Consider the following 26,466-nt stretch of genomic DNA (forward strand, 5'->3'; position numbering starts at 1 on the left):
GCCTTCCCTCCCAGAAGCTCAAGGTGGCATACGTGGTTCTTCTCCATTTTTCTCCTCACAACAACCCTGTGAGGTAGGTTAGGTGGAGAGATTGTGACTGGCCCCAAATCACCCAGTGAATCCCATGGTTGAGTGGGTCACAAATTCTGTGCAAGTAAGCCACAGGCTGTATAAGTACACATCTAATTGCTTTTATTCCTTAATAATAGATGCTACGTACAACTTGCAGCTGAACATCATAGAATCACAGAACTGTAGAGTTAAAAGGGACCCCGAGAGTCATCTACAATGTAGGAATCCTCCGTAATGTAGGAATCTTTTGTCCAAGGTAAGGCTCAAACCTATAACCCTGAGATTAAGAGTCTTAAAGGTAAAGTAAAGGGACCCCTGACCATTAGGTCCAGTCATGGCCGACTCTGGGGTTGCGGCGCTCATCTCGCTTTACTGGCCGAGGGAGCCGGCGTCATGTGGCCAGCATGACTAAGCCGCTTCTGGCGAACCAGAGCAGCGCACGGAAACGTCGTTTACCTTCCCACCTATTTATCTACTTGCACTTTGACGTGCTTTTGAACTGCTAGGTTGGCAGGAGCAGGGACCGAGCAACGGAAACTCACCCCGTCACGGGGATTTGAACCGCCGACCTTCTGATCAGCAAGTCCTAGGCTCTGTGGTTTAACCCACAGCACCACCCGCGTCCCTGATTAAGAGTCTTATGCTCTACCAACTGAGCTAGATCGGGAAGGCCCACTCATATGTTTTAGGACTTGGCAACTGCTGTCTGCTGGCTGATAGAAGATGTGGCGGCAATTCACCACAATGGGCTCATACAGGGAGCAATTACTGCAGCTCCCTTCTGATGCACAGGAATATTCTGAATTCAGATGGCTGGTGTTCACACATCCCCACCCATAAACAAACTGTGACTAACTCTGTAAGTACTAAAAATATTCTAAGAAAATTTTCATGTTAATAGCAGCATCCAAAATTCACATGGCGATAAACTGATGGGTCAAGTAAATTTGGGACTCACGGGCTGCTATATCAAAAAGGTTGGAAACCATTAGTTAAGACAACACTCAGAACAGAGGGACCACCGTGTTTTGACTCAGGATAAAGTAGTCTCTAATGCTAGGGAGGGAATTTGCAGAGGAAGGACCACATGAGCCCCAGGCTCGCTCATGCGCCGCTAAACTATGGTTTGGCGCTGCATGCAAAGCGGTCGATGCTCTCAATTCGTTCCTACGAAAGACCCTTGCCAAACATCCAAAATGAATATTTCATATCGGAAGGATTATCCAAGCGCCTAGGTAATTATTGACACATCTACTTCAAACATTGAGTTCATGACCAGACTTAGAAGAGCGGAAGAAACAAACAATGTATGCGGGTCTAAAAATGGGAGAGTTTGTTATGCTTGGTAAAATATAAAAATAAAAAAGCTAGTGCCGCCAGCCATTGTTTTTTAGTCCTCTTCACATCCACACTGACACAGAGATGCAGGTGCGAAACATGACATGGACACCCTATCATTTGCATATCTGGCTGCAGTGCATGAACTGCGGCGCCGTTGCGCTGCCCTTCCAGTTGCGGTAGTGCTGCCGCTCAGCAGGACTGGGGCAGGGTGCAATGCAGGGAAAGAACCAGGGTGCCAGTGGCATTACAAGCATGTGTGGGTCTGCAGTTGGCGCTGCTCTGCCCCGTCTTGAGCCTGGTGAGCGGCGGCACTGCCAAGGCTGCAAGTGTGATGGTCCCACTTCATGACGGGATGTGATGGGATGGTGGGGTTGGGTGAGGTATAAAGGGGGAGTGGGTTGGCAAGGGGGGGTGATTTGGCAGGGAGCGGAGCTTTCCAGCTTGGCAAGCAACATGAGCAGAGGTGGCAGTCCCTCCTAAGAAACAAAATTCCAAGAACAATAAACTTAATAATGCCCCAGGCCTGAAATCTGCCATTCTGATTGTTCTGGAATAGGTTTAGCTTCTGCCAATAATCTGGGCCTGCCCAAATGCTGTACCTTTGTCGCTCTATGGTTCCTAAGCAAGGGGGGGGGCGTGATTTAAAACCCACACGCCGACACTCCTAAACCCCTTCTCCGTTTCGCAAGCGCCAGCAAGCGTACCTGATTTGTCGTGTACTATGGAGAACAGAATGCGTTTGGAGGAGTGTACGTTCTGGATGAGCGGACCGCCGGGGAGAGCAGATTTCTGTCCTGGACATAGGAAAAACGAAATAAATGAATAAATGAATGAATGAATGAATGAATGAGAAAGATGAGATTTTGTTTGGGGGGGGGGAGGGAAACCCAAAATGGCAAGGACAAATGGAAAGGTGTCGGGCGCAAACAAGGCTGGACTCCATCCATCCTAACCTGATATGTAAGTTTCAGCTAAGGCTATTCCAGCTCAGAGTCAGGCCTGTGTGCCAGCATGCAGCATCCTCTGGCAGCTGCCAGGCAATCTGTGCCCCCCCCCCTTCTTTAACAAGTATTGGGTGGCTCGACCTGGAAGGCAGTATTTCACATCCAATTTGAACGGAGCCATGGGATCCTTGCCTTTTAGCAACCACTGTCATATGGTGTGATATCAGTGTTTGCACAAGGAGTCATGTGACCTCCTCCCTAAAGCATGGGAATCTGCCTTCTTGCTGCTAGAAGGAGAAACTGGAGCTTATTCCAGACCACCTCCCCATTACAGCTTCCTGTTTGGAAAGGGCCGCAGCTCAGCGGCAGATGGCCCCGGGTTCAGTCCCTGACAGCAACCCCAGGCAGGAGACTCCCTGTCTGAAACCCTGGAGAGCTGCTGCCAGTCAGTGTAGACAATGTTGAGCTAAATGGACCCACAGTCTGGCTCAGCATATGGCAGCTTCCTATGTTGCAATAGGTAAAGGTAAAGGGACCCCTGACCATTAGGTCCAGTCGTGACCGACTCTGGGGTTGTGGCGCTCATCTCGCTTTATTGGCCAAGAGAGCCGGCGTGCAGCTTCTGGGTCATGTGGCCAGCATGAGTAAGCTGCTTCTGGAGAACCAGAGCAGCACACGGAAACGCCGTTCACCTTCCCGCTGGAGCAGTACCTATTCATCTACTTGCACTTTGATGTGCTTTCAAACTGCTAGGTTGGCAGGAGCACGGACCGAGCAACGGGAGCTCACCCCATCGCGGGGATTCGAACCGCCGACCTTCTGATCGGCAAGTCCTAGGCTCTGTGGTTTAACCCACAGCGCCACCCGCGTCCCTCCTATGTTGCAATACTTGGCTGCAAACCCTCAAGTGAGCTTTCCTGGGTTCCCTGAACGGAGCTCAATCTAGAATCATAGAACTGTAGAGTTGGAAGGGATCACAAGCGTCCTTCAGTCCAACCCTGTGCAATGCAGGAACCTTTCGCCCAACATGAGGCTCACACCTCATGCGATTAAGAGTCCCATGCTCTACCAACTCAGCTGTGGCTCCTGTGCCTTTTGCAGGCATCGTGGCCACAAAAGCCACCAGGACAGAATTCCTGGTCCCCCACCCAGTTTTAGTCCCGATCCAAGGCATTTCAGGGCCTCTCCGTAGGCTTTTAACCAGCCACGCCTTGGACAGCAAACATTAAGGCCATTACCACAGCAGTCACCGAACTCCTGTGGCGAGGGCACCTTCGCTTCTCCTGACAGCCGGGGCCTCAGCATCTCGCTGGCTGTGCTCATCCCGTGCCGTCCGGAAGGACCCTCCTGCTTTATCTCCATGGCGATCTGCGCGGGGAGCGACACCCCGTACAGGAAGCTGTTTGTAGTGACCGCAGGAAGAGCCTCTGAGTTGGCCGGCTTAGCGTGCACGTGGTTCAGCCCTGGCTCTCGATTCCCCTTTGACATTTGGACGGGGCCGCTCGCCTCGACAGGAGGGTTGGGGTCCCAGGCGGAGTCCTCAGGAGGTCTGAGAAAAGGAGAGGAAACTGCAGCTAAATTGAAATTGAAACACTTTATTGTCACTTGTACAACTTGTGTACAGTGAGATTACACGAGCACACCCCCCACTCATCTCTCTTATTCTCAATTCCCCGCATTCCCAGGTCCCAGTCCAACACTCTAACTACTGTACCACATTGGCTTCCTAGAGTACACTTGTACCTTGGATCTCAAACGCCTTGGCTCCCAAAAAAATTTGCTCTTGAACAACGCTCCTGCAGCCAATTGGAAGCTGCACCTTGGTTTTCGAACTGTTTCAGGAGTCGAACAGACTCCCAGAACGGAATAAGTTCAAGAACCAAGGTACGACTGTACTTCTGTTCCCTAAATTAAGTAGGTAAATAAATATGGGGAAAGCAAAATGTCACATCGAGAAGGATCTGAAATACTGAAGCTTGCATTTGTTTTATTCTGCATTATTTTATTGGATGTTTTAATGTGTTGTAAACCACTTTGAGATTTAATTCCCTTTAAAGTATAAAGCGGTATAGAAATGAAATAAATAATAATAAATGCCACTGCAAAAAAAAGGCATCTAGACATTCCATGGTGCCATCCATAACCTAGGTTTAAGGTAGCTTTTGGTGATTAGCTTATATTTCTGAGTTTCTAACACTGACTACCTACATGCAATTCCTCCTCACTTATGCCTACCAGGCTAGTGCTTAAATGCAAGGTTGCGACAAACCACAGTTTAGTGTGGCGTCCAAACACAGCCATGGGAGGACAGCCCGTTTTATCCTTACGCAAAGTGTCTGCAGATCGGCTCTTGAGACCTGAAAGTATTAGCTGAGCACGAGGCGGGACCCCCTTACCTTTTGAGCCTGAAGCACATGCTGTGGCTGTGCTCCAAGATGGCCATCAGCGATTTCGCATCGTACTCGGCGGGCCTCCTGAAGGTGAGCCCATCGGGCAGCCCAGCAACCACCAGAGAGCCAGGCTCTTTCAAGAACTTCTCGTAGGGGAGTTGCACCACACTGCTCTTCCCTAAGGCCTCGCCTGGGGCAAAGAGGAAGAATCACAAACACAGATCAAAACAGAGTTCAGATTTTAGCTGGGCCACGAGGTGCTCCTGGGCCCCATCTCTTGGCCACACCGTTACCAAGAAATGCAAACACTGTTTGGTTGGAGAATTGTATTGCAGAATATGGAAAAGTTTTGGCGTTGTTGGATTACAGCACCTTTCGGCTCCTCTGGAGTAAGCTGACCACCAGCTTGCCTTGACCTTTCATGCTTCGCAGCCCTCGCCTTTGGCCCCCCTGGTGGCCCACCAGATCACCCTGCCAAGCCCCACCACACCCAGCCCCTCCTCCCCTGCTCTGACACGCTAGTAGAGAAGATATCCATAGACAACATGACCTAGACACCCTACAGCAGAAGGCAGCAGCGACTGAGCCCAAACCGAACTGTATCCCAAGCTCTTTCTTACTGTAAAGCACGTCAAAGACTTCTTCCACCATCTTCCTGAGAAGGTAAACATCCGATCCCTGATCCGGGGAGATCCGGGGAATGGTCCGGCCAAAGTCCTTGGGCTTCTTCTGGCCATCCAGATCCTGCTCTTTCCTCTGTTGGACTCCTGCCAACAGGAAGAGGGAGAGGTGGAAGTTCAGGAATCGGGCGCTAGGACTCACCACCGCATCTCAGACCAAATGCAGTCCCTGCCTAAGGCCCCGCCCCTTCTTCCGAAGCCCCGCCCTCAAGGACTCTGCTCCATAACCTGGAGAACATCAGGGATTGAACTGCTGAGCCACAGTCTATCAAGGAGCTGTCAAGCGTTGCCCAGGTCAACCACAGGGCAGGGAAGCACAGGAGGCATGGAATGCAATTAGTTTTTTATTAACAGAAAACGACAACACAGTAGAGTCCTTCAGTTGGTCTGAGATGTTGCTGAAACTGACCATTAGCCCCACACTTTCCCCTCTAGCCTCTCTCTCTGAGTCCCTCGCAAGCACATACAGTGGTACCTCGGGTTAAGAACTTAATTCGTTCCGCAGGTCCGTACTTAACCTGAAACTGTTCTCAACCTGAAGCACCACTTTAGCTAATGGGGCCTCCTGCTGCGGCTGCGCCACTGGAGCACGATTTCTGTTCTCATCCTGAAGCAAAGTTCTTAACCTGAAGCACTATTTCTGGGTTAGCACAGTCTGTAACCTGAAGCGTATGTAATCTGAAGTGTATGTAACCCGAGGTACCACTGTAAAGGCTGTGTCAAGGGAGAGGGCTCCTCCTCTGGCCTGTCTGGCCCATTGTTCAGCAAGATCTGGGATCTACCGTATTTTTCGCCCTATAGGACGCACTTTTTCCCCTCCAAAAATGAAGGGGAAATCTGGGTGCGTCCTATGGGGCGAATGCAGGCTTTCGCTGAAGCTTGGAGAGCAAGAGGGGTCGGTGCGCACCGACCCCTCTCGCTCTCCAGGCTTCAGGAAGACATCCGCAGCCTAGGCAGCCCTGCGGGAGGTCCCGCAGGGCTGTCTAGGCTGCGGATAGCAGCCTGCTTCCCGGAGCGTCGGGCGCTCTGCTTTCAGGGCGCCCGGCGCTTCGGGAAGACATCCGCAGCCTAGGCAGCCTTGCGGGAGGTCCCGCAGGGCTGTCTAGGCTGCGGATAGCAGCCTGCTTCCTGGAGCGGCGGGCACGCTGAAAGCAGAGCGCCCGCTGCTTCGGGAACACATCCGCAGCCTAGGCAGCCCTGCGGGAGGTCCCGCACGGCTCCCTACGCTGTGGATAGCAGCCTGCCGCCCGGCGGGCAGGGCGCCCTGAAGCAGAGCGCCCCTCGCGCCGGGCAGACATCGGCCAGCCCCACAAGCTCGGGGGACAGCAGGGAGGCGCAGCGCCGCCATCCCGCTGTTCCTCGACCTGGTTTGGTTTCTCCGATCTGCTTTGGGGGGGGGAAATAAAGGGGGGGAAATTTCCTTTATTTCCCCCCCAAAAAACTAGGTGCGTCCTATGGAACGGAGCGTTCTATGGGACGAAAAATACGGTAAATTGTCATCTTCTGTCTCGTCCCTGGGGGGCTCTTGGGCGGGGGGCTCCCACCACCATAGCTGTCAACGTTTCCCATTTTTTAAGGGAAATTCCCTTATTCCGAATAGGATTCCTCGCAAGAAAAGGGGAAAGTTGACAGCTATGCCCACCACTCTTCCTCATCCAGCGAGCCCCTGACCCAGTCCCTTCCCTAAGGAAAGGGCAGAGAAATATGGACGAAAAGCAAAAGGGAAGATCAGGCAGAGATTTTTAAAGGAAATATTTTCTTAAATTTTATTTCTTAAACCCATGGTTTAAGAATCAAACTGCCCCTCAAATTCCAGCCTCTTTGCTCCATTTCTGGCCGTGTGAAACACATACCAGGAGCGAAGCAAAAGGCCGCAGTCTTTGCTAATGCTGAAAGCTCAGAAATGGATTAGACTCCGGGCGAAATTCGCAGCTGGTGCAGACTCTGCATATAATCCAAGCCAGCGTTGACCTTGACAGCCTAGCAAGGCTAATATTTGCCGGAGAATGAACTGTTCTTGAGCAGTCCCACTGAGGGGATTAAGCATAAACTCTCTGCCAGCATGGAGTACGCAGGCCCCCGCCTGGTTTTCCTAGCACATCAGAAACCTCGGGATTATAACTAAGCAAACATGTGTTTTTTGTTTACAAGGCTTTAAGCCACTTTGTCCCACAGAAAAAGCCCAACTAGGAAGCGCTTGCCTGCCTGCCCTCTGAGCATCCTGCAAATCAAACCCACACAGAGCTCAGTCAGTAAAGCGTGAGGCTCTTAATCTAAGGGTTGTGGGTTTGAGCCTCACTTTGGGCAAAAGATTCCTGCATTGTAGGGGGTTGGACTAGATGACCCACGGGGTCCCTTCTAACTCTTACAATGCCAGGATTCTGTAATTCCATCACAACTGAGTGGAGGCTCGGTCATACACAGCGGAGGCCATTGGGGCAAATCACAGCATTGCCCCATGAAGCATGCATATATATATATATATATATATATATATATATATATATATATACACACACACACACACACACACACACACACATACACACAAAAATCTCAAAGCCACCATCTTTCTTGTCTTTCATTCTTGTAACTTGTAACTATCCTTTATTGGCATAAGTTAAAACAAGAAAATCATAAAATCATACAAAGTCATCCAAACACATTGGTAATCCAAACATATACCATATATAAAATACCAGATAACCACCATTGAATAAATCAGGCAACTTTAGATTTAGCTTTAAAGATCTCAGCTAAGTACCCCGAAACAATCTTGGTAGTTTCGGGAGTATCATCCCTCAACAAATATTGGATTACAGACACTTTGCAAATCGATATTTCTCGCTGTAAGGGAGTCAACTAGGAGATCTGTGCGACGGGTGTCAAGAAGAGGGCGATCGAGAATTATGTGATGTATTGTATCTGGTGTTTTCTTATTACAGGAACAGAATCTGTTCTGGAAGGGGATTTTCTGAAACGTTCCAAACAATACAGATGATGCGGGGGGGACTGCATTGAAGACGAGCTAGCATAAAAGCTCTTTCATTCTCCAGGATATTCCCAGCCCTACCTGCAGATGCTGAGAATTGCAACTTGCATGAAAAGCTGATGTTCTAACGCTGAACGACAGCTGAAACACACTCAGTTTCCAGCAACAGGCTTCTTGGGGGAGTCGGGCCAGCCACTGTGAGAACAGGGTGCTGGACTGGATGGTCCACTGGCAGGATCCAGCAGGGACCCTTTGTATGTTTATATGCCATAGTAGGAACAAACGTGTCCTGAAAGCTTCACATCTGCCTGCCCCTCTTCTACAACAACAACAATTTACTATTTATACCCCGCCCATCTGGCTGGGTTTCCCCAGCCACTCTGGGTGGCTCCCAACCAAATATTAAAAGCACAATACAGCATTAAACATTAAAAACTTCCCTAAATGGCTGCCTTCAGATGTCTTTTAAAAGTAAGATAGTTGCTTATTGCCTTGACATCTGATGGGAGGGCGTTCCACAGGGCGGGCGCCACCACTGAGAAGGCCCTCTGTCTGGTTCCCTGTAACCTCACTTCTCGCTGGGAAGGAACCACCAGAAGGCCCTCAGAGCTGGACCTCAGTGTCCGGGCAGAACGATGGGGGTGGAGACGCTCCTTCAGGTACACTGGGCCGAGGCCGTTTGGGACTTTAAAGGTCAGCACGAACACTTTGAATTGTGCTCGGAAACGTACTGGGAGCCAATGGAGGTCTTTCAGGACAGGTGTTATATGGTCTCGACGGCCACTCCCAGTCACCAGTCTAGCTGCCGCATTCTGGATTAATTTCAGTTTCCGAGTCACCTTCAAAGCTAGCCCCACGTAAAGCGCATTGCAGTAGTCCAAGCTGGAGATAACCAGAGCATGCACCACTCTGGTAGGGTCTCAGCCTGTGTACCAGATGGAGCTGGTAGACAGCTGCCCTGGACACAGAATTGACCTGCACCTCTATGGACAGCTGTGAGTCCAAAATGACTCCCAGGCTGCGCATCTGATCCTTCAGGGGCACAGTTACCCCATTCAGGAGCAGGGAGTCCTCTACACCAGCCTGCTCCCTGTCCCCCAAGAACAGTACTTCTGTCTTGTCAGGATTCAGCCTCAATCCTCAATTCTACAAGATTGGGGCAGGCCCAAGACTGAGGAAATATGGCTCTGCTACCATTCTATCCAGTTCTACCCAAGCTTAAGGTGTGCAGGCAGCAGGATCTGACCTCACCCCATCCTGGCCAGACGCAGGACAACCCAATACTTACTGCAGAACTTCTTGAAATCCGCTTGGACCTCCTTCCTCGTGTTCATGAAGATCCTCCCTTTTTCCGTCCCGACGACAAAGGTGTTTTCATCGTGGACCGCGATGCAGGCAACCTCAGCGTTTAATTTAGAAAGTGCTGAACACTGGGAAAGAAAGAGAAGAGAGAACCAGGGTGGTTTGAATTTAATCATGATTTAGTCTACATTTTTCTGTCTTGTCTTTCTGAGACAAGGGGACCTCCAAGGCAGCTTAGCAATGGGAGTGTAATAAAACAGCATGTGAGAATATTTTAAGAGATTGCCATACCAGTACCAGGAAATCTTCTTCTGGACTGCTGCAAAAGCATTCTACACAGGAGATTTACTGGTTGCAGGTATGACCTAACACCAATTCTGGCCTGAATGCAGCTGCCAATTAGTTTCTGGAAGTAGCGGCTGGTGAGGAATGCTGCAGCACGATTGCTGATGGGAGCGAGGTCCTGTCAGCATATCTCTGCTGCAAAGAGACCCACACTGTTTCCCAATTTGCTAGCAAGTCAAGTTCAAAGTGTTACTATTAGTATATAAAATGCTGAGCAACTTGGAACCAGTTTTCCTGCAAGATCACCTTACCCAATACAGACCCACTCGACTGCTTCGATCTGCAAAACCAGCACTGTTACAAATGCCCCATAATACCCATTCTGCATTTGCAAGAACTCAATCTTTTAGTGTGGCACCACCTACACTACAGAACTCCCTGCCTCTTGAAGGCAGGTGCCTTCACTGTACTCTTTTCGGCGCCCACTAAAAACATTTTCTCCTAGGTAAGCCTGCCCAGATATGTAGACTGTTGATGGCCCATTGATGCATGCTTCAATGTTTTTAGTCTATTGCTGGCTTTTATTTTTTGAATGTTTTCAACCGTTGTTAATTGTTTTCATCAATAATTTCATTGTTTTATCTTATTTGTAAACCACTTTGAGTTTGTTTGGGGTTTTTTTTTACAACCAAATGGTGTATAAATTTTAAGCATGTACACACACATAATTTTTTGTGTGTGCATTATGAAGCACAATGGAAGAGGTCTCTGCCTCACGTGACTTACAAGCCTACGAATCCATCACAGAATTCTCATGCAGCTACAGTTTCAGGGGTGAGAACAGTGTATGGGGAATCCATTTCAGCTTAATCGGTTTCAAGCATGTGTAGTCTAAATGTGTCCCCCTGAACAGGGCTTTTATTTAAAGAGCTTCTCTTTTTATTTATAGCATTTTGAAAATATGTGTGTGCGAATACACACACACACACACACACACACAAACTGTTCCCTGTCTGATCTCTTTCGTAGTTAAAATAAGATCACTTTTGATGCAGAGATGTAGCCAGGCACACACATCTTGTATAAGGAAAAAAAATAAACTTATGTAAGATTCATCATGGGATTCATTTTTTTTAAGCCATCAAAAAGCAGAGTAGACTTACTTCTTCTTTTTTTTTTGCAGAAATTCATGCAAATTATTTTCTTTTGTCACAGAGATAAAAGCCATCACTGTCTTGTTGTGGAAAACCTCACACAGGAGTTTGCAACACACAAGGGACGATCAAACAGCAGATTCCAGCATAAAGGTTAATAGAAACCTCAATATGTGTTCTTAAAGATTCTGACTTCAAAACCCTTCTGGCTGTGGATGCGAGGGAGCGGTTTTCACTTCAGAGCCCAAATCCCTGAAGCTGTTTGTCCGTAATATCATCATAAGGCAACAGGAGTGCAGTGTCCACTCTCTGACATGTTCCCTCATAGTCTTCTTTCCTGTCCCTAGGAAACATTCCAGGACTGATCCTTCCCCCTCAGTCACATCACAGCAGCTCAGCAAATAGTGGGCAAGAGGAAATGGGCATTTAAAAAATTTTTTTTAAAAAAAAAATTAGTCATGAAAAAGAATAAAAGAAAAAATAAACAATTTCACAACTCTTAAACTATCTTATACATAAGTATATGTTAAAGGTAAAGGTAAAGGGACCCCTGACCATTAGGTCCAGTCGTGACCGACTCTGGGGTTGCAGTGCTCATCTCGCTTTATTGGCCGAGAGAGCCGGCGTACAGCTTCCGGGTCATGTGGCCAGCATGACAGAGCCGCTTCTGGCGAACCAGAGCAGCGCACGGAAACGCTGTTTACCTTCCCGCCGGAGCGGTACCTATTTATCTACTTGCACTTTGACGTGCTTTTGAACTGCTAGGTTGGCAGGAGCAGCGACCGAGCAATGGGAGCTCAACCCGTCATGGGGATTCGAACCGCCGACCTTCTGATCGGCAAGTCCTAGGCTCTGTGGTTTAACCCACAGCTCCACCCACGTCCTAAGTATATGTTAACCAAACTTAAAAATGAAAATACAGTGGTACCTCGCAAGACGAATGCCTCGGAAGACGAAAAACTCGCAAGACGAAAGAGTTTTTCGTTTTTTGAGTTGCTTCACAAGACGATTTTCCCTATGGGCTTGCTTCGCAAGATGAAAACGTCTTGCGAGTTTGTTTCCTTTTTTCTTAAAACCGCTTGAAGAGGTGCAGTTGCGACTGACCGAGCTTCGCAAGACGAAAAACCACGCAAGACGAAAAGACTCGCGGAACGAATTAATTTCGTCTTGCGAGGCACCACTGTATACAGAAAAAGTGAAATAATAAAAAAGAAATGAACATAAGGGTACACCTGTGTGACTTCCCTCCACCTCAATTCAACTTACTTTATGTATTAGAATCTTATTATCATTGCGCAATGAAATGGGCATTTTTTTGTGTCATAAAAACTTAATACGAGCCTGTTGCGTCAGGACAATGGCCCATCTAGTCCAGCAACTTCTTCTCACTGTGGGCAACCAGATGCCTGAGGGAAACCCAAAAGCAGGATTCGAACACAAGAGCCCTCTCCCCGCCTGCAGTTTCCATCAACTGGTATTCAGAAGCATCGCTGCCTCTGTCCACGGAATAATAATAATAATAATTTATTATTTATACCCCGCCCATCTGGCTGAGTTTCCCCAGCCACTCTGGGTGGCTCCCAATCAAGTATTAAAAACAATACAGCATTACATATTAAAAACTTCTCTAAACAGGGCTGCCTTCAGATGTCTTTTAAAAATAAGATAGCTGCTTATTTCCTTGACATCTGATGGGAGGGCGTTCCACAGGGCGGGTGCCACTACTGAGAAGGCCCTCTTGTCTGGTTCCCTGTAACCATAGCCAAAAAGCCCCTGGCTGCCTCCTCCAAGAATTTGTTTGGCACCAATTCAGGTGCTTTAAAAGAAGAACAATCACCAATCTAACTATGGGCTAGTGTGAAGAAGTATTTTTTAAAATCCGTCTTGCATGTTACAACATGTTGCTGAGTTCTAGCATCTCGTCACTTTGTGGCAGGCATCCCCAAACTTGGCCCTCCAGATGTTTTGGGACTACAATTCCCATCAACCCTGACCACTGGTCCTGTTAGCTAGGGATGATGGGAGTTGGAGTCCCAAAACGTTTGGGGATGCCTGCTCTGTGGAGTGAGTGACCATCGCAAAAGCAGCAGAGCAGCGGTGCCTCAGGAAACAAGATACCAGAGAGGACTTCCATAAGTCTTGTCTCAAGCACACACACACCTTCCCACCACATTAAAGTTTGCACATCATGCGTGGTTTGGCCCTCACAGAGATCTCTGCTAGCCCCTTCACAAGGAATCCACACTTTAATGTTTTTTAACGTCGTACGGTTTGGTGCAGAGAAGAGGCAGAGGAAGAAGCTTACCATAGAATCTAAGGCAGATACTAAGCTGGTGATGACTTCATCTTTTTGAGAGAAGACTAAGTGCCACTGGTCAGACCTGGAGTTGTTTGGAAGCCCCTCAGACAGCTTCCCCAGCAGTGCCATAGCCACCTGGAAACCAACAAGAACGAGACCTCCGTTATTATTTGTTATTTAAATTTATATGGCCACCCCTCAATAAAATTTGTAAAATACTCTATCCCATATTTTTAAAATACAGCAATTACAGCAAGAAAATCTATTTGAAGAAGATGAAGAAAAACAAGATAAAACTCTTTTTCCAATGGAAACAGAATAAAGACGCATGGCAATTCAGCTCAAAATTACACTAGAGCATCAGGTTTCTTTGAAAGGCACAAGCCTAGAACTTGTTTCAAAACACAGCCTTGTTCAAATGTCTGGTCAAATAAAATTGTCTTTGTGTGGTACTGAAAGGATCATAAGGAACGTTCCAGGTGAGCCTCTCTGGGGCAGCTATTCCATAACAATGGAGACACCAGCGATAAGACCCTCTCCGTCACTTGGTGGGAGCACTCAGAGCAGGGCATCTAAATATGGCCTCGAGGTCATCTAAGACACAATCAGTTAGCTCCTAAGTTGTTTAAGGCTCTATCGGTGAAAACCAGCGTTTTACACTGAGCCTGGAAACCAACTGGGAGCTGGTTACAAGCGCTGCAGTTCTAGGAGTGAAAGGCCAAGTCCCTGCTAATGGGATTGTGGTTGTGTTTTGAACCAAACTGCAGTTTCCAGGTTGTTTTTGAACGCAGTCCCATTTATAACATTCCCCAGCTGAAGAATGCTCTGCCGAGAAGCTTCCTAAAGACATGGGTGTAGAAGAGACGGTACCTTCTCACGTTTGATGGGGAACCCTCCTGTTCACAGAATGCTCCTACATAAGGGCTGCCAAACCTATCCATTCTTAAGAAAATCAGCCCTGAGTGCTCACGGGAAGGACAGAGCCTGAAGCTGAGGCTCCAGTACTTTGGCCACCTCATGAGAAGAGAAGACTCCCTGGAAAAGACCCTGATGCTGGGAAAGATGGAGGGCACAAGGAGAAGGGGACGGCAGAGGATGAGATGGTTGGACAGTGTTCGCGAAGCTACAAACATGAGTCTGACCAAACTGCGGGAGGCAGTGGAAGACAGGAGTGCCTGGCGTGCTCTGGTCCATGGGGTCACGAAGAGTCGGACACGACTAAACGCCTAAACAACAACAAAAGGCTGCCAGGCCAGGAGCAGCGTTAGAAATTCCCCATGCGCCACGGGCACAGGTCCAACTGCGACCCCCATGGAGATCTCTGGGTGCCACTCTGGCAATGAGCATCTCCGTCTAGCTAGTCCCTCCAGCATTTTTCAGCAGGCAACCAGGAGAGTTTATTTAATGCCTTTACAGTGGTACCTAAGGTTAAGTACTTAATTCGTTCCGGAAGTCCGTACTTAACCTGAAACTGTTCTTAACCTGAAGCACCACTTTAGCTAATGGGGCCTCCTGCTGCCGCCGGAGCACGATTTCTGTTCTTATCCTGAAGCACTATTTCTGGGTTAGCGGAGTCTGTAACCTGAAGCGTATGTAACCCGAGGTACCACTGTATCTCCCACCTTTTTCTCCAAGGAGTACACGGTTCACCCCCACACCTCCTCAGTTAAACCCTACAACGGCCCTGTGAGGGAGGTTCAGAGGCTCACTGGCCCAAGATCACCCATTGAGTTTCAGGACTGAGTGGGGATTTGAACCCTGCTCCCCCAGGTCCTAGTCTGACACTCTAACCACTACACCACATGGCTTCCTAGAGTACTTCTGCTATGGGGCAGCTCTATAAATTAAGTAGGTAACTAAATAAATACAGATGTACCTTGGAAGTCAAACAGAATCTGTTCTGGAAGTCCATTCAATTTCCAAAATGTTCGACTTCCGAGGTGCGGCTTCCGATTGGCTGCAGGAGTGTCCTGCAGCCAATCGGAAGCCATGCCGGACATTCGGCTTCTGAAAATCATTCGAAAACCAGAACAATCACTTCTGGTTTTCAATCGTTTGGGAGTCGAAACGTTTGATTCTACAGGCGTTCAGTTTCTGAGGTTTCACGGTATGGGGAAAGCAAAATGTCACTTAGAGAAGGATCTGAAATATTTTCCTTGAAGCTTGAATTTGTTTTATTCTGGGTTGTTTTATTGGATGTTTTAATGTGTTTTAAACCACGTGGAGATTTCCCCCCCTTTGAAATATAAACCAGTGTATTATTTATTTATATATATACTTATTTAATATTAATTTCATTGTAAAAAACAAAATGGTGCCTAGACATTCCGTTGTGGCAACTGTAACCTAGGTTTAAGGTGCTGTTTGGCAATTAGCTCATATATATGAGTTTCTAACATTGGTCAGGAGCATCCCAGATCCTGCAATTTCAGGGCCCAAACCTGAAACTTAGTGATGGCCCCGCTGATGTCATGGGGGTGGGCCCTGGTGATTCTTCCTTTGCACTCCCTCCTACCACTTATTCCTGGAGACGGAGGTTAATTGGGAGAAGGGTTGGAGGGAGCTGAGGAAGACAGGATCACCACCCTAATCCACCTGGAGAGTCTATGCAATAATTTGCAGTCACTTGCAAGCTGTGCGCTTCGTCTTCATAATAAAAAATAAATACATTTAACGCCACTCTTGCTCACCTGGTGATTCCTGCCCTCCTCCTGCCACCTGGGGAGGGCCAGGCAAACCTGGAAACTTGGGGGTCTGGCAACCCTTATCCTACACATTTGGATTTTGACAACTGTTATGCGCTTGGATCCTATTATTCCTCACCCCTCACTGTCTTCCTGCTTCACGTCCCAAACACCTGCCTCCTGCTGTAAATGATTTTGGCGCAGTAACATTGGGTGGGTTTTTTTTGTTGTTTTTAAAACGAAACCCTGCCTCACTTCTTCATCTTCTTTCTATAAACAGGCTTCTGTAGTTTCCTTGGCCTGGCTCTCAGGGAGGCAGTGAGAAAAGAAGAAGACTGTGTCTCAGTTACACCGCTGCAGTCTGTGGGTGGAGGGCTGCTATGACAAAATGCTCCGTCTCAAGAAGGGGGAGGGATTCCTCCAACACAGAAAAAAGCAGAAGGAGGGAACGGAGGGAGGAATGACTAGAATAGAATAGGGGTGGATGGGTCAGTCTATTTCCGGACCGTATCAGTTTTCTGTGTGTTCATTCATAAGTCTATTCCATCTGTTTCCCTATCTACCTGTGATTTCTTTTTCTGAAAAAGATGCATCTTAAAAATACGTACAGAACCGTCTTTCCCATAGGGCTTAGTGGTGCGTTGCGCCAGGGCGCCGGCCTCTCAGGGGCGCCCCAGCAAGTGGGGGAGCTACACGGCTTAGCAGGCGGCCTCCCCTTTCCCTACACGCCCGCCAGCTGCGCCCCGCCAACCATAAGGCTGGTGGGTGTGCAGCTTCCCTCCCAAGCCTCTGGGGGGATCGCTCTCCTGCAGCGGCATGGGAGAGAGATGCGCCCCCCCATGGCTGGCAGTGCGCAGCTACAGCCACCCCAACACTATCCGTGGTAATTTGGGGGCACTGGGCCGATATTTGCACCCTGGCACTGCATCTGTTAAAGACGGCCCTGAATATGTATTTCTGAACGCATTTTATTATTAAGAAATATTTTTGGCGTGCCAAAAACTGAAATTCAACCGTTTTTAAAACCTCAGGAGAGCTGCTTCCCAATCTAAAAAAAATTGTATACCACTACTCATATTGGGGTTTTTTTAAAAAACAAAACCAAAACCAGAGCGGTTTACAGCAACCATACATACAATAAAAACCATGCAAAAATTCAAATTTAAAAATTAGTGCAAATCAGGTTGGTTTTGCTTTACAAAATCTTTCGAGGATCCCTGGGCAAAGATACAGGACTCCACAAATGATATCGACGTGATGTCACAGTCGAAAACCTTTTCATCCCCCTGACCCCCACCTCCTTGGGCTACGGTTCAAATCCCCACAACAGGGTGAGCTCCCGTTGCTCAGTCCCTGCTCCTGCCAACCTAGCAGTTCAAAAGCACGTCAAAGTGCAAGTAGATAAATAGGTACCACTCCGGTGGGAAGGTAAACGGCGTTTCCGTGTGCTGCTCTGGTTCGCCAGAAGCGGCTCTGTCATGCTGGCCACATGACCCGGAAGCTGTACGCCGGCTCTCTCGGCCAATAAAGCGAGATGAGCACTGCAACCCCAGAGTAGGTCACGACTGGACCTAATGGTCAGGGGTCCCTTTACCTTTACCTCTGATGTCCTAGTCTGACACTCTGACCACTGCACCACACTGGCTCTCGTTTTGCAACAACTCTTTCCCCTGCCATGGATGTGTGTTCCCCGTCACAGTGCTACAATTCCCAGAGCGGTCTAACAACCAACCGCTCTTCACAGAGGGACCTCTAGGAATTGTAGCTGTGAAGGGAACAGGGGTCTCCTAACGACTCTCAGCACCCATAACAAACTACAGCTCCCAGAATGCTTTGGGGGAAACCATGAGGGCTTAAAGTGGTGTCATATGCGAATGTGGTCCTTGTGGGAGCAACCTCCACTGCTAAAAGGGAGTGGTGATGAAGATGGCCATCATTCACAGTTGTGGGGGTGGGCAGGGGAACAGAGACAGAAAACCTCTAACGCAGGAGAGGAGGAGGAATTGTTGAGTCTGGGAGCGCCTGTCTGGAGAATAAGAATGAAGCCAGCTCGGTTTAACTCAATTTGCTAAGCAGACAAAAAGATTCCACCAGGCTCTGTGGGGGTCTGGGATCAAACTCCTTCTCCCCACCGTGCACGGATGGATGTAAAACACGACTGGCAGAGGAAAGAAATGAGGAAGGAGGTGGGGGGCGTTTTAAATGGGTTGGCCAATGCCTTAAAAATATATATCATAATTAAATATTTTCTTCTATTGAGCAAAACTGCCGCACTCACAAGGAACATACAAAGGCCCATTCTGACACAGAATCCAAACCCTCCAAGTATCCCAGGGACAGTCCCAGATTTACAGAAGCCATCCTGGTGTCTGATTTAAACCTGAAATGTCCTGCTTTTCCTTAGGTAAAAGGTAAAGGTACCCCTGCCCGTACGGGCCAGTCTTGACAGACTCTAGGGTTGTGCGCTCATCTCACTCTAGAGGCCGGGAGCCAGCGCTGTCCGCAGACACTTCCGGGTCACGTGGCCAGCGTGACAAAGCTGCATCTGGCGAGCCAGCGCAGCACACGGAACGCCGTTTACCTTCCCGCCAGTAAGCGGCCCCTATTTATCTACTTGCACCCGGGGGTGCTTTCGAACTGCTAGGTTGGCAGGCGCTGGGACCGAGCAGCAGGAGCGCACCCCGCCGCGGGGATTCGAACCGCCGACCTTTCGATCGGCAAGCCCTAGGCGCTGAGGCTTTTACCCACAGCGCCACCCGCGTCCCGCTTTTCCTTAGGACATCCCTATTATCATCAGATAAATATTGAAGGGTATGGAGTTATGCGACCCCAGAGCCAAGGAGATAAGTAACTATGCAACCTTTAAAAGACATCTGAAGGCAGCCCTGCATAGGGACTTTTAAAATGTTTAATGTTTTATTATGTTTTTATATATGTTGGAAGCCGTCCCGAGTGGCTGGGACAACCCAGTCAGATGAGAAGGGGAATAAATAAGAAAATTATTATTATTAATATGGAATAGTCTAGTTGCCGTATTTTGAAGAGCAAAGAAGAGGACACAATACCAACTTCTGCTTTTAACTATGGATCACTATGATGACTCTACTCATGAAAAAAGAGTACATATCCCGGAAAAAGAGGACCTATGGCAACCTTAGAATTGGACATCCCTATTTTCATCAGAGAAATGTTGGAGGGTATGAGAATCGTAGAGGTGGAACAAGAAAGAGCTAAGTTTATTATAGGAAATACAAGGCTTGATAGAAAAATAACCCTGTCCTATCCAATCTGAAGATGCAAAGAACCACGGGGAAAATTTATAATTTATCTTAAAAATCATTGTAAGCAGTTAAAATCGTTAGTAGGATTGGAATAACACTTGTAGTTTAATGGTGAATTTTGGGCACAATGGAAAGGTAAAATATTTGGATTGTTATAAAAGACGCAAGGGGAAATGATTAATAATAGGACCCACAAAGGGGAGGAGGGAAGTCCAGGAGATTCTCTGGAATCTTGTTTCTATGTTGCATGTTGGATATGACTGTAAAATTTTAATCTGAAAAACCAAATGAATAAATTTATAAATAAAAAAGAAGATGCAAAGAACCATGCTTGCTTTTTCATCTTTGCGAGAGAGATAAAGACTCAGCAGCCGGACTCAGCGTAAGGAAGCTTCCTTAGTAAAGGCTGCAGCTCAGCAGTAGAGTACATAAGTCAACCCTGCTGGATGAGGCCGGGGCTCATCGAGTCCAGGGTCCTGTTCTCACAGCTGCTAACTAGATGCACCTATGGAAAACCCCGCAAGCAGGACCTGACAGCAGCAACGTTCTCCCCTCCTGCAGTTTCCAGCAACTGACATTCGCCTTGAGCTCCTTAGAGAAAAAGGTGGGGTACAGATGCAAAAAATTATAATAAAATAAGACAGAGCAGGAGAGAAAAAATGCCCCGTTCACCCTACTTAGGCTGAGTTTCAGCAAAAGACAAGGACTAGCATTTTCTGCTAAAGGAGGAAGGCTTGCTTCTGAGGCCATCAGAGTTAGTAGCCACAGAGCAGGAAAAGGAATGCAGGTTCAACCTTTGGCATCTCCAGATAGGCTTGGGAAGGACTCCGGCCTGAAAACCTGGAAATTTGCTCTCTAGGTGGAGCTGGGAACCACTTTTCTCTGCCTGAAACCCTGCAGATTTGCTGCAAGTCAGTGGAAACAGCACTGGGCAGGCCAGGCCAATGGTCTCGACTCTGGAGAAGATTGTGCAAGGTGCCGTCATGAAGCAAATGGATTTTTGCTGATCCGGTGAGCAAAATCCTTCACCACTGTCCTGTTCTGGTGGCTCCTTCTTTCACAGCCAAAGGCTACAGCAGAGATTCTGGAATGCAGAGAAAGCAACGTGACCTGGTTTTTGACGGTTGCAGACAGATATCCGGGGAAGCCAGCGGAAGGGGGAGAAGAGGAAGCATATGGAAGTGGAAGGAGGAGGGGGCAGGTTGAGGGTGCGTTCGGGACATGGGGAGCACAACAAGAGAAGCGTTTGCTTTCCTTGGGAGAAAGTTCAGCTTTGTTTTGCAATGTCACCAGGTCCAAGCTTTTACCACGGTCACTTTTTATTTACTTTTGAGAATGGCAGGTCTCTAGACCTTATGATGGAGAACTTGGGCTGCAAAAGGGCAATGCCTGACGAATTCAGAAGCAGTGGAGAGAAGGGTGTTGATCAGTTCCAAAAGTCTGAAAAAAATTAAAAACTGGGATTCTGTTTAGGGTTGCCAAATTTCAAAAAGTGAAAATCTGGACATAAAAGTTATTGAGCTTTTTCTACAAGATCTCAAAAAAACAAAGAAGATTTTGAGCTATTTTAAAGGAAATTCACCAAAATTTACACTTCCAACTTGGGTTGCCATACGTCTGGATTTTCCCGGACATTTAAGGGATTCCCGCCCGGACACTGTTTCCAACGGCTGAATCCTGGCAATGTCTGGAAAATTATGGCCGTATGGCAACCCTAATTCTGTTGCCATCTTTGCACCTGCTCAATTCACATGCTTATAAAGCTTGGCGATCCTGAAAGACCTCCATTGGCTCCCAGTACGTTTCCGAGCCCAATTCAAAGTGTTGGTGCTGACCTTTAAAGGCCTAAACGGCCTCGGCCCAGTATACCTGAAGGAGCGTCTCCACCCCTATCATTCAGCCCGGACACTGAGGTCCAGTGCCCGGGGCCTTCTGGCAGTTTCCTCACTGCGAGAAGCAAAGCTACAGGGAACCAGGCAGAGGGCCTTCTCGGTTGTGGCACCTGCCCTGCTACTGGATCTCTTGCTTGTGCCAAACCTGACTTGGACAGCTCTGCCTTTGCTTGTCGCCTGACCCTTTGCTCAGCACCCTGCTTGCTTGGACTCTGACCAGCCCTGAATGCTGCTTTGGTTGCTGTCCACATTGGCATTGGTGCTCTCAAGCCCTCTGGTTGTTTAGGTGCCCAGTGAGGACAGAAGAGTCAGGGAGGATGGGAATTATACATCCGGGATGGAGTGCTGGATCACATTACTTCTAAAGCCCTGCCCAACTCATTGTCAACATCAGTGACAGAGAGCTTTGCTCTGCCCCAACATTTCTGCTCCATTTGGCGCTCATCTTGACTGTCAATAGCTTTTAGCTCGCTGAAGAAATCAACTCTTCAGGTGAACAAGGCAGCAAGGCAAGAACTGAAATGGAAGGAGGAGAGCTGAACACAGCAGGGACCACCATTTTGGGGGGGGATCCATTTCGCTTTCCCTCAGCCCTCTCAGAGCATAGGAAACTGCCTGGTGCTGAGTCAGGACACTGCACCCATCCAGCTCAGTAATGCCTACACTGGCCGGCATAAGCTCTCTGGGATTTCGGACTACAATGGTACCTCGGGTTAAGTACTTAATTCGTTCCAGAGGTCTGTTCTTAACCTGAAACTGTTCTTAACCTGAAGCACCACTTTAGCTAATGGGGCCTCCTGCTGCCACTGCGCCTCCGCTACACAATTTCTGTTCTTATCCTGAAGCAAAGTTCTTAACCTGAGGTACTATTTCTAGGTTAGCAGAGTCTGTAACCTGAAGCGTATGTAACCTGAAGCGTATGTAACCCGAGGTACCACTGTACACAAATAGAGTGTTTCCAGTCGCTTTTAACCACCTCTCTCTCCTGTTGCACATCAAAACCATAACAGCCTCTTGGGCCCATTAACCCAATACAGTTGCATCGCTCCCATTTTATGAGCTGAGAGAAGCTTCCATGGGAGTCCCCCTGGCGTGCACGTCCTTTGAACCAAACTTCTGCAGATACAGTTTCCCATTAAGTGCAGCTTTGCACAGCTTCTCAACCTGCCGAAGGAGGCTATAAAAGGGCTAGAAATGCAAACACATGGTGTACTTATTTTGCAGGACCCCAGGAATTATCTACGATCGCCTCCTGGGAATGTCGCCTACAACATCCAAAGGGCAATCTCCAGAGAATCATCCTGAGCATTTCAAATTAAAGCCAAGGTTTGAGCTCCCAAGTTTCTGAAGGAAAACTTGAAAAGCGGGCGGTAGGTTTAGGTGGCAGTACGGAAAACAGGAATGGGTAGAGATGGGCAGGGCATGGCAGCAAGGGAACAGAATAAACTTATTTATACTAAGTCAGGCCATTGGCTCACCCAGCTCAGTGTTTCCTACACTGGCAGGCAGCAGCTCTCTAGGAATTTGGACAGGGTTCTCTCTCAGCCCAACTCAAGCTGCCAGGTGCTCTATCAACTGAGCCATGGTCCCTTCTCAAAGTTGGGTTCTTTCCTTTAGAACAGCTAATTTTTCTCCCACATAACCCTCTGCTCATTTCTTAACATAAGAAGAGCCTCCTGGATCAGGCAATGTCAAGGCAGTACTCGGGAGCAGGTCAGTAATAACCCACAAGCCATCAGTGAAGTTAACTCTTTATCCAAAGAAACCAAACAGCTCAGGCCTAGTGAGCACGGCAACTCTTCCCAGTAGGTCTTGCCTCCTCCCTCAGGTCCTTTTCTTGCAACCTGAGACTTCTTCGGCTTGTCCATCTTTGCTCCTCCTTCTTCATACCTCTTCTGGTTCTGTCACATCAGAGGGAGGGAAGCTGGTCACAGCAGGAGAGGGAGACCTCCTGGCTTCTTCAGCAGTCTGCTTCATCTCTGCCTCTTCGCCCCCTTCCTCTCCACCCTTCGCTTCTACTTCTGATTCTGGACTGCTCTCTGCCACAGCCTCTTCCCGCTCACTAAACCCTGTTCCCCCTTCAGCGTCAGACACCACCTCCTCCCAGTCTTCTCCCTCTGTCCCCTCATCACTGTCCCACCACCACTCCCTGTGCTCTGAGCCTTCTTCCCTTGGGGGTTCCCCAGCTGGTGCCTCTCTCTCTGCATCCAACCAGTCCATGACAGGCCAGTGGGCCATTAGCCCAGCATCCTGTTCTCACAGGGGCCAAGCATTTGCCTCTGAGAAGCTTACAGCGAAGACCTGAGTGCAACATGACTCTCCCCCTCCTGTGGTTTCCAGCAACTGGAATTCAGAAGGATACTGCCTCTGGCTGTGGAGGCACACGTCCCAGCCATCATGATAAGCTGTACCGTCCTTAAATTTACCCACTTCTCTGTTAAAGCCAGCCAAGTTGGTGGCCATAACTCCTGAAAAAGGGTCCACAATTTAAATTAATGAGTGCTAAAATGTCATGGGTAACGTAAAACAGAATTGCAGCGGTAAATGATTGGGTAAGAGAAAAAGGATTAAAGAAAGTGAATTATAAGTAACTGAAATTAGGGGTTGCTGAAAAAGTTTAAAACAGGGATGCAGAAAAGGGAGGCATGGGGAAGTCGTTGAAATAAGGCTTAAGAAAAAGAGGTTATGAAATTATACGTGTTTATATGTTTGTTTGTCTATGTATTGTGAGTTGTATTGTGTTTTAATTTATGTTGGAAAATCAATAAAAAATTTATTAAAAAAAAGAAAAAGGGTCCACAATTTAACAACGTGCTGCATGAAAAAGTCCCCAATCTTCCAACAGTCAGACCTGGTCCCTCCCTGCGAAACTGCACCTCTTCTTTTGCCAGTCCCTGGGATCAGCATGAAATTTAGAATGTGCAATGTGCTTGTCAGAGTAGGTGGAGCCTGTTGCAAGCCTCTCCCGCTCTGTCGTAACAATGCGGGGTGGGTGGAGCTTAGGCAACAGGGGTGGGGTCTAAAGTTTCATTTATTATTCTTTTTTTTAAAAAATTAAATTTACCGTATTTTTTGCTCTATAAGACTCACTTTTCCCCTCCTAAAAAGTAAGGGGAAATGTGTGTACGTCTTATGGAGCGAATGCAGGCTGCGCAGCTATCCCAGAAGCCAGAACAGCAAGAGGGATTGCTGCTTTCACTGCGCAGCAATCCCTCTTGCTGTTCTGGCTTCTGAGATTCACAATGTTTTTTTTCTTGTTTTCCTCCTCCAAAAACTAGGTGCATCTTGTGGTCTGGTGCATCTTATACAGCGAAGAATACGGTATATACCTCTGAAGATCGCAGGGCGGTTAACAAGACGAAGGGAAAATGAAGAGAAATATTGGGATTCTTAGGCAACAATTCCCCCCTTGGTTTATATTATCATCCCTGCACCAGACATGAGAATATTGACTAATAAATATTTCCGATTATCAAACAGAGGGCACATATTTATAAAAGCTGTTCTGTTACCAAGATGCCATCTCAAACTCGGAATCCAGTTACTTCTCCCTTCCTTAAAAAAAAAAAATGAGTCGGGATCTTCAAACGCTCCCATTCAAACTGAATCAATGTTTATTGACTACACCAGCTTTTCACATTAAAAAGAAAGAAAAGCACTCTTTTATGCACTAGAATTTCCGAATCCTTGGAAACCGAGGCTCTTTTTACACTAACTCAAAGCAGCTCCTGGCCATCTTAACATGCGTTTCTGCAGGAAATAAATAATTGGTCCCACATGGCCTTTAAAGCAAAATAAGCCAGGGGGAAAGATCCGTCAGGTGAGGGAAACACGGAGATTCCAGCACATGTGTTTAGTCACCGTGATCTTTATGAACCAAAAAAAGGCTCAATCTGAAGTTTCAGCAGGAGCGGGGTGTGGGGGGGGGGTTGCTCTTTGTTTTTAACACAGAGGGAAGGGGGGGGAATGGCAACTTTGACAAAAAGCTGGAAAAAAGTGACCTATATCCTCCAGCAACTCTGGGCACAATGGAAAATCTTATTACAAAAAAAATAAAAATCCACCCTGTTTGAAGTTCAGCCAAGAAGCAATTAAAGATTAATCTCCACACATACACACACACTGCTCCAACCCCAGAGTCAGTAACAAAGCTCCTATTGATTACAAGCAGGCCAGGATTTGACCTTCACTTCAGGCTTGCTGAGCGACTGGGGTGGGAGGGGGGAGAAACCCACAGAGCAGTCACCATTTTGAAATGAGCACACACAGAAAGAGAAAAAAACTCCCAGCCACCCATTGAAGGTGATTATATAAACCGACGACTGGTCAACTGCAGAGGTTGTGTGTTTATTAAGGCCTCCTGTGTCTTCTCTATATACATTCAAAGCAGCATCATACGGCTTAAAACCATCATGTCTTCCCCCAAAGAATCCTGGGAGGTGTAGTTTGTTGTGGGTGTTAGGAAACACACACATGCACCCCATTCCTTCAAAGAGCTACACTTCCCAACGTGGTTTAACTATCAGTCCCTCCTCACAGGGAACTCTGGAAGTTGTCCCTCTGTGAGGGGAACGGGGGCCGTGTGTGTCCTCCTAAGAGCTTTACGCACTCTTTACAAACTACATTTCCCAGGATTCTTTGGGGGAAGCCATGACTCTTTCATTTTTTTTATTTCCCCCCCCTTTTTTATTGGTTTTCACATATTACTTTACAATACAGATGTACCAATGTGCCACGACTCTTTCAAGTGGCACCAGAGCACTTTAAAAGTGTGGTGCAGGTGTGGCTTTTGCCATATTCGCTAATTTCAGTGTGTCTATTCAGAGTAGGACTAACACTAGACTTTTCCCCATAGTTGTACAGCTTTGGGGAGGAACAAGTTCCCCCCACCTATTTTAGAACAAGTGGTCATACTTCGGACAGATCTGAAAGCTGGTGGGGAGAGGCACATATATGCTTCCCAGGATGGTAGAGGCATAGGTCTGTACGATAAAATAGAAATAACCTTCCAAGAGCCGCATGACAGCAGTGGGTGGGGCCAGAGGCAAAAGTGGGTGGGGCAACAAATGTAAATTTTGCGTTGGCAGGGACTTTTCAGTGGTGGTCCCCTCGGTTGTGGAATGCCCTTCCTAGTTAGTCTCTATCATTAT

The 26,466-nt window shown here is 47.7% G+C and overlaps 1 protein-coding gene and 1 long non-coding RNA gene across 8 annotated transcripts in view; one reads left to right on the forward strand and one right to left on the reverse strand.

Moving 5' to 3' along the window:
* GTF2IRD1 (GTF2I repeat domain containing 1) overlaps window positions 1–26,466 on the reverse strand; it is an 82,397-nt gene that overhangs the window by 31,179 nt on the left and 24,752 nt on the right. For 2 of the 7 annotated variants that reach the window (XM_053366323.1, XM_053366324.1), the window contains exons 2-7: window positions 13,466–13,594; window positions 9,708–9,849; window positions 5,368–5,514; window positions 4,754–4,937; window positions 3,596–3,906; window positions 2,118–2,207 (exon numbers count right to left, since the gene is read on the reverse strand). In XM_053366323.1, the coding sequence (XP_053222298.1) occupies window positions 2,118–2,207; window positions 3,596–3,906; window positions 4,754–4,937; window positions 5,368–5,514; window positions 9,708–9,849; window positions 13,466–13,588 (997 nt within the window). In that variant the 5' untranslated portion in view covers window positions 13,589–13,594. Of the gene's footprint in view, window positions 1–2,117; window positions 2,208–3,595; window positions 3,907–4,753; window positions 4,938–5,367; window positions 5,515–9,707; window positions 9,850–13,465; window positions 13,595–16,149; window positions 16,270–26,466 lie in introns of those variants that run through there. The other 5 variants (XM_053366322.1, XM_053366319.1, XM_053366320.1 and 2 more) reach the window with 5 other exon arrangements.
* Window positions 2,785–26,466, forward strand: part of LOC128402333 (uncharacterized) — a 50,324-nt gene continuing 26,642 nt past the window's right edge. Inside the window, exon 1 of the long non-coding RNA XR_008327666.1 lies at window positions 2,785–2,817. This is a non-coding gene — a long non-coding RNA (uncharacterized LOC128402333). The remainder of the gene's footprint in view (window positions 2,818–26,466) is intronic.

Source organism: Podarcis raffonei, chromosome 15 (assembly GCF_027172205.1).
Source record: "Podarcis raffonei isolate rPodRaf1 chromosome 15, rPodRaf1.pri, whole genome shotgun sequence".
Classification (NCBI taxonomy): Eukaryota; Metazoa; Chordata; class Lepidosauria; order Squamata; family Lacertidae; genus Podarcis; species Podarcis raffonei.